At 46.1% G+C, this 7,838-nt stretch overlaps 1 protein-coding gene across 1 annotated transcript in view; it reads left to right on the top strand.

Annotated features, from left to right (window-relative positions):
- The window catches only part of HIF1AN (hypoxia inducible factor 1, alpha subunit inhibitor), a gene marked incomplete at its 5' end in the record, with an annotated part of 6,729 nt that extends 3,364 nt beyond the window's left edge, over positions 1-3,365 (top strand). The window contains 5 exons of the mRNA XM_009573664.1: positions 4-149; positions 659-765; positions 1,158-1,221; positions 1,460-1,570; positions 2,770-3,365. Of these exons, the coding sequence (XP_009571959.1) occupies positions 4-149; positions 659-765; positions 1,158-1,221; positions 1,460-1,570; positions 2,770-2,814 (473 nt within the window). The remainder of the gene's footprint in view (positions 1-3; positions 150-658; positions 766-1,157; positions 1,222-1,459; positions 1,571-2,769) is intronic.
- Positions 3,366-7,838: the final 4,473 nt, after the last annotated feature.

The raw sequence follows: 7,838 nt of genomic DNA, 5'->3' as shown, positions 1-7,838 counted from the left end.
TAGGGAATGTGACACCAGCTCATTATGATGAGCAGCAGAACTTCTTCGCTCAGATTAAGGGTTACAAGAGGTGTATCCTGTTCCCCCCTGATCAGTTTGAATGCCTCTACCCTTACCCAGTGCACCATCCGTGCGACAGACAGAGCCAGGTGAGAGTAGCAGATCTCTTCTCTGCTCCATGCCAAAAAAGGGCATTTGTGAAGATGCTAGGTGGGAGGAAGCTGCATTGGAATTAAAGCTGCATACCACTTGCTGAGCTTTTGCAAAACCTGTGTTCAGATCTGTTAACTGGTGAATACATCGAGAATAGATGGAAGGAGCGGTGGTGTTCCTGTTTGTGTCTGGTCCTGACTTGCAAGTGCTAGGGCTATAAACATCTCCTTACTGCTAGCACAACTGGGCTGCAGTTGCTGCCTTCTCTGTTCTGTTTCACTGATCACTTGGTCAAACACAGATTTGCTCAGAGACAAATTGCAGGACTCCTGTCTAGGTTGATGGTACTTTGGGGGTACTGTAGGACCTCACAATGGAGTTAAGACACGAATGAGAATGTAAAAGCCATATAGGGAAGATCAGGAGGATTTGATACTGAGAGCCAATAATGAGGACTGTCATTGCAGGAAGTTCTCCTGAGTTTCTTGATGTTTTCTTCCATTAGGTGGACTTTGACAATCCTGACTATGAGAAGTTTCCGAACTTCCGGAGCGTGGTTGGCTATGAGACGGTGGTGGGTCCGGGGGATGTGCTATACATACCTATGTACTGGTAAGAAGGATGGCGGGACTGCACAGTGACCAGCAAACAGAGGTTTAAAAGGTCTTCTGCTTAAAGTGTTGGGTTGGCTTTTAAGAGAATTTTGTTTTGACTTCTCCAGCAAGTATGATATTTTCTTTGATATCTTGGGCCAATCTGTGTCCTGTCTGTTGGATGGGAGTGGTAATTCTCCCTGACACTACGTTATTGTGCGAGTACTCCACTAACGTGTGCGAGAAGAGGATCTGTATTTAAATAAGGAGAGCTTTCCAGAAGTTCTGAGGTCTTGATGATGGAGGTATAGGGCAAGGCTTGTCTAGTGCAGTCTGAACTCATCCATCCAAGGTATTTCACTATAAGCTACAGCAATAGTTTCTTCTCTTTTTTGTGTGGTTTCCATGCAGGTGGCACCACATTGAGTCTCTCCTGAATGGGGGGATTACCATCACTGTGAACTTCTGGTACAAGGTGAGTACAAGCACCTTCCTGCGCAGCTTGGATAGCTCTATCCAAGAGGATTTTTTCAGGTAGATGTCTGTTAGCACATGTTGTCGGTATCAGAGCTTCATTGCACTAAAGCCTTTGCTTTAAAGCTGAAAGCTACTTTCTCCCTTTCGAGTGGTGTGTGAAGAACCGGGTGGCTGGGAGAAGGTGGAATAATCTGCCAATTCAGGAAGCGTGCAGTGAGCTATTTTTGATATTTCAGGGTGCCCCAACCCCAAAGAGAATTGAATATCCGTTAAAGGCTCATCAGAAAGTGGCGATAATGAGGAACATTGAGAAGATGTTGGGAGAAGCCTTAGGAAATCCACAAGAGGTACAAAAAAGAACCATATAGTCACTGCTGTTGAAATTGTTACGGCTTAATGCAAAACTCGAGATGCCAACTATTTGGCTCGGCAGGTGTCACAGTGAGGGTGGGAGAAAGCAGGGTTGCTCTGTTGCTGTGAATGGTTCTTCCTGCTGTCTTCAGAAGGTCCTTTGGCTACAAAAAGGCAAGCTCTTTAAATTATAATTCTGGAGAGGACCACTACGAACAATAGAGTAATTGTTCTTCTATGTGGGGGAAGGTGTACTTTGGCTTTGGGCACTGCCAGGAAAGTGTTGCTCCCAAACTCTCCTTAGCCTTCTGTGCAGCAACAATACCCAGTATTTGCCAAAAAAATGAAACTGTTTTACCTGTTGAATCCAAATCTCTTAAATAAGAGAAATCTTTTCTATGAAGTCATGCACTTCCCCCTTAACGCACGTCTCAGTCATCTCTGATTTCTTTGCAATTTTAACCAACTGGTATTTTGAAAAAAACGATTGAAGCACTAAGAGTATGTTTTTGAAGATCTCCTGCTGATCTGAAAGTGGAAATACTGGATGTGAATAGAAGTGTTTTCATGGTCTGTAACCCTTACCACTGTGCAGGAACTCCTCTTTAATACACTCATGTGCGATCATGCCTCTCCCCTGAGATTATCTTACTGCCGTAGCATGCTGAACTTCCCTCAGTGATCAGGCAGTGCTGAGAAATGGGAGTGGTCTTGACTGAAAACAAAACCTTAGCATAATCGTCAGTCCTAGTCTTCCTTCCAAGAGACCCCACAGACCAGAGAGGATTCAATGGGTAAGAATGTTCCTTCTCTGCCCTGCGAAAAGCAATCCCTGATGACTATTGGCTCCTTTTAATAGCATCTACTGAGAAATCACGAAATCTAGGGTGGGAAGTGAAAAAGTTTCAAACAAATATGGTGGATGCAATGTTTTGGTGATGACTAAAGTTGGGTGTTGGCAGAGAACCCTGCAATTTTGGTAGGGTATTTGAGGATGTGCGCAAGGGTGCCCCAGTGCTTTATCTAGAAAATACGTTGAAACTGACTCGGTGTACCTTAAGCTCAGTTTGTACACTGAGGTCCTCTGCCCTGGGCCGCTCAGCTCATAAGGTGTTTTGATGCAGAGGGAGCAGGTTCTGCAGCTGCCATTTCTGTGTAACTGTCCCAGCTAACGATCTGTTTTTGCTTTGAATAGGTGGGTCCCTTGTTGAATATGATGATTAAGGGACGGTATGACTAATGCCTGGCTGCCCAGGTGACTGATGTTGGAGCTGCTTTGTTCACAAGCAATGGAAGATACTGAGCGCTAGTATTGCACGCAGCACTTAACAGACTGATGGGTTTCCTGGCCCATCCCTGCCCCACTACAACAAAGAGGGCTACTGGAACTGCAAAACCGTTAGTACCCCATTCATCCTCCACTCTCATCTAACCGAACCTCCCAAGAAAGAGTCTGCACTTACTGGAAGCTGGATTCATGCTCACTAACTTGTTTTTTGTCCCTCTGCCCTGTTTGCCACAACAAGGAGCATGGCTTCTGGCACTTGGATGTGTTGCTTCAGGATTTTCAGGCATTTGAAGAAGAGCTTGGAGGAGAACCAGGAGTGATCTTGTTTCCTCAGCCTCATGGGGTTTGGGCCTCCTGGCTGGGTTTATGTGTTGGTGCCTGCAGCGGATGTACGATGGGAAGCGATAGGTTTCACAGTCCTCTGTTGTTAGAGGACCTGTCCATGCTCAACTCTGGCACCTTTTTGTATAACAGAAACGAACATGTGAGATGGCCTGTGTGTGATGAGCAACTGGACAAATGATTCAATTTCTTCAACTTAAGACATCTATACTTTGGACTTTGTACAGGGTAGAGATCAGAGTGAATTCATCTAGTGTGTGAGTGCCAAATCCTATGCTCTCCAAATAACATCTGTGTTGTAGGAGTCTAGATAAACCTCCTTTTTGACAGCTTTCTCTGGGGAGTGAAGGCTTCTCTCCCGCTCTTCTGAAGCTGCAGTGTGGTTAAAAGAGGATGTAGCGTTATGAAGGGAGATGCATAAATGCCAGGGCACTCTCCAAATCTTGAATGATTAAGCCACATTTTTAAATGAAATTCCCCAGGGGTGCTGAGCTAGACTGTCAAAACGCAGTGTCAGATAGGTACAGAGCCTCCCTTCTCCCCACCAGGGGTGCTGGCTCCTCAGACTGACGCGGGAAAGTGCCCTTTTTACTGAAACTGCAAGAACTCAAGTGTGTGTGGCTGCACACAGGTGTGCATGTTTGTCTGATGTTGTGTGGCTCCTGTCCATCAGTTAAATCCATGCCAGTGTGTGGTTCCCTCCTTTGTACAGTCACGTGAAAGAGATCAGGGTTTTCTGTTTAAATGTGGTTAAGTTTATCTTGATCCTTTTTGTGTTCCGGGACTTGACATGGCAGGCCAGGAAGTGACAAGACCAGGGCATAGGAACCAACAAGCCTCTGTTTGAGTCCTCAGCAATCACTCTGAAAAATCATTTTGCTTTCCTCCTCTTCCATGCAAAAGCCTTAGGCTCATATGGAGGCTGGCTTTTTATTCCCTGAGGTGTGCTGCACTGCTGTCCCTGGTTTGGGGGTGGTGCAAAGGTCTTGTATATTTAATACGGTTGTAATGGGTCCCAAGAGCTAGAGGTAGGAGAAGCTGTTTCATAGCCCATATATCTCATCCCAGAGAATAGTGGGGAATTTGTTCTGTTGAGACTTCCCATTGTTTCCCCCCTTGTTCTTTGGGGCTTGTTCTGACATGGGATTGTGATAAATGTGTTGAGAACATGCCACTCGAGAAGCGCTCCATCTTTGGCCTCAGGCCCCACCTTTTGCTGGGACAGCTCATGCACCACTTGCTGTAAGCTTGTCTTGCACAAAGGTGAAAGGCTTCTCGAACAGGAGGTCCCAGGGGCTAGTTTTCTAGCTGCTTTATAGGTCAGAACAAATGAAGTGTAATTGGCAGCTGCAGGGTCCTTGTTTAAGAAATATGTCCGTGTCACTGAGTAGTCTGACTGCCATGTTACTTGTTGCAGACTCTCCAGAGCTGTGGTTAGATCCATACGAAGGTCATTCAGCTGGATACTTACCAATGCTCAGCCTTTGGGCAGGTGGGGAAGAAGGCTAAGCTGCTAATTCTGGCCAAAAGCAAGGCCTTCCCAGGAATCCTGGGCACATGCCCTTGGTTGAAAGATGCTCAAATGAAATCCCATCTCTGTGCTATTTATTCAGTACATGGTAGTCTCCAGTACTACTTGTTAGGCACCATCAACTCTTGAAGCTCAGGGTGGGAGTTCATATCCCATGTGGAGAGAGCATGGTACTTACAGAACTTTAGGATCCTTTTTTTTTTCTTTATTTGCCAAAGGTCTAACTTCTAAAGTGTCTGAACAGGTTTTGCTGCACTTGACTTCGTGAAAGCTCATTTACAATGCACTGATGGACTGACTCCCCCCCTTCCCTTTTCACCTTGTGCTTTCAATGCCCCTTGCCATGGTATTGGGAAGCTGTGTGTGTTCTCTGCTAGGGGTGTGTGTGCAGGGGGTGGGGTGTGACAAACACACGGTACCTTCTGAAGTGTAGTTCTTAAATACAACCAATGTTGAACAACAGAACTGTGTGGCTTTTGTTTTGTGAGTGGCTGTATAGGAGAGCTGCATAAGGAGATGTATGTATAAAGCCACCTTTCAATCTTTCTAATAACTCCGCTTGTGTTCTTCACTGGTGAAAGCTGCCGGTCTCCAGAACTGCTTTCAAAACAGCAATACCAACTGTGTTATTGTGTGTCTTCACGACTTTCCCCATACTACTTCCATAAGCCTGAAAGGAAAGCTGGGAATAAAATGGTATCCTTAAACCGTCTCAACAAGAAGTGTTGATGGGGAGGGAACAAATTCCCCTCCCTGCTGACTTGAATGGTGTCGCCGTGCTCTGGTCACTGATGGGATGACGGAGCAAACTATGTTATCAGGTCTAATGAGTTCTATCAGTTGCTTATCCTTTGGGATATCTTGTCCTGCATTTGGTTCTTTATCCGATTCATACTTTGGTCAAGGAGATTTTTGGGGGAGGCTTCCTCTGTGTAGCTCTGCTGTATGTTAGCAGCCTTGGGTGATGGAGTCTTCTCCAGCTAATAAAGACACAGGTTATTTTATGGTAATATTAACTCTACAGCAATCTTGCCATCTAACCATCAGTGAAATGTTGGCTAAATCCAAACAAATTTCTAATGTGTAGTAAAATGGGGAAGAGTTAAATAGAGATTAGGAATATTGGGGGTGGTGGGGGGAGAGAGAGACAGCCTGGGGTACCACGATTGGCATTCTCTCCTCATGCCCTTGGAGGACAGGGTGAATATGGAGGGAGGAGGAGAGACAAGTGGATAAAGTCTTCTGTGACCATGGGCATTCACGCTTCTCTGCTGTGCCTGCTGGGATCATCATCTCTGAACACATTTGCTTCTGTTCCACTGAACTTAGTGGTCTGTTGTATCTGATCCTGTAGTCTTTCTGTTGTGCACATGCCTCTTGGGTGACATGCACAGCTGGCACTGCAAAGCTCAGAAATGTCTCAGCTTGTGCAGAGAAGCAGAGAAAACTGAGGTATGAGAACTGTGTCATTTGAAAACCAGATCAGACTTGAAGATTTTTCACTTTTTTTTAGTCTTCTTCTTGTTTGCTTTTATTACCTTAGGTTCTATAATACCTTTCTTCTCTTTTGTTTTCCCCATTTCCCTGTTCCTTGAAAAGTGAGATTTTTCTAAGGAGAAGTGACCTTTCTCTTAATCCTTGTAGATCATGGCTGCAGGATCTTTCCTGTAGAAAGAGAAGAGCATGGGTTTTTAGGCTGATGTGCTGTTTTACCCCCTTGGTGATCAGGGCCAATCTCGGCTCAGTGATCACCCAGGAAATTTGGAGTAATAAAGCAGGTCCAAGGTGAAGCCAGCGGGTAAGGATCAGGGCTGGGGTTGAGGAGGTATAAGACATAGGCTGCCCCTGCATCGCAGCTAACACAGGTGGGGGTGAAGGGGGAGACCCTCAGCATCAAAGAAGCTCTTGAGGGGAAGAGGGGCAGGCTGGGTTTTTTCTTTACAGCAGTTCTTGCCAATGAGCAAGCTGACCTTGAACACTAGCTCTTTAAAGTCCTCAAATGGGCACGGTGCACTCAGGGTCTTGACAATCTCTTGGCAGGCCTCTGTGTTGATGCAGTCAACCCATGCTGCTGTCCCAGCCCTGGAAGCAGAGCAGCAACTGCAACAGGGACTACTGCCTTTGCACATGTTGTTTTTAAAGTGCTTTTCTCTAAGCCTCCCTTCCTTGCACTCCCTTTGGTTTATGCTCTTCATCTTCTGTTCCTGTTTTGGAGATGGCACCTCTCCCGTCAATGTCCTGGGAAGTCCTGAAGTCACCGTCTTCAGTGCTTTTCTGCATTGGTGCTGCCTAGAAGGAAAGGGAAAAAGATGCTGTTACTGTGACAAACACATGCAAAGTAAGTTCTAATTACTGCCTCACAAAGTCAAATATTTGTTGCAAGCAGAGGACTAATTGTGGGGGGAGGGAGCGGAAGTCGAGGCTCTTGGAGTGTAAGTGGAACAGATGCCCGGACGCCTTGGGGAAACGCAGCTTTCCTCTACAAATCAGAGCTTTAAATTACAAGGCTTTTACCAACGAGAACAGTTGTGGGAAGTCGTCTGCTCTCATTTGCGTAATGGCTTCTGTCACTGGTGATTAGACACAGGATGAAGGAAAAGAAATTTGACAATTAGGAATGAGCGATCATTAATCAGAATCTTTGTTAGAAGGAGGGAAGGGGGGGAGAATATCCCTCAAACAATGGAGGCAGCCACTAGAGCCACAGTGAAGTCCATGAGATGCATAACTCTGAGTGCTACTGTTGCTCTACAGAGCCCCCTCCGCCTAGGTACGGAGCAGCAGCAAGGCTCTTGGCTTGGTTGGAAAGCTTGCGGAGGAAGGCAGCTAGGCAAAATCCTTCCCGTGCTGCTCAGTGATTCTCAGCTATCTGCTTAGTAAGGGAGAGAGCACATCTTGGAGCCCTCTCCTTGCCCCATCAACAACTTGCGCTTCCTTCTCAGTGCTTGGCTGCAAGCTGCCAGCAAAAAACACAGAAACAACTTAAATTTTTGCGGTCTCCTTTACCCACACCTTGCATGCAGCCTTGCAGTTTCTGGTGCGGAGGAGAGCTGGCACAGGCCTTGACTGGCGTGCAGAAAGATTAGGATGAGCAAAATGAAAG

Source organism: Fulmarus glacialis, unplaced genomic scaffold (assembly GCF_000690835.1).
Source record: "Fulmarus glacialis isolate BGI_N327 unplaced genomic scaffold, ASM69083v1 scaffold45782, whole genome shotgun sequence".
Taxonomy (NCBI): domain Eukaryota; kingdom Metazoa; phylum Chordata; class Aves; order Procellariiformes; family Procellariidae; genus Fulmarus; species Fulmarus glacialis.
The sequence above is the reverse complement of the archived record's forward strand: the minus strand, read 5'-3'. Positions and strand labels throughout refer to the sequence as shown.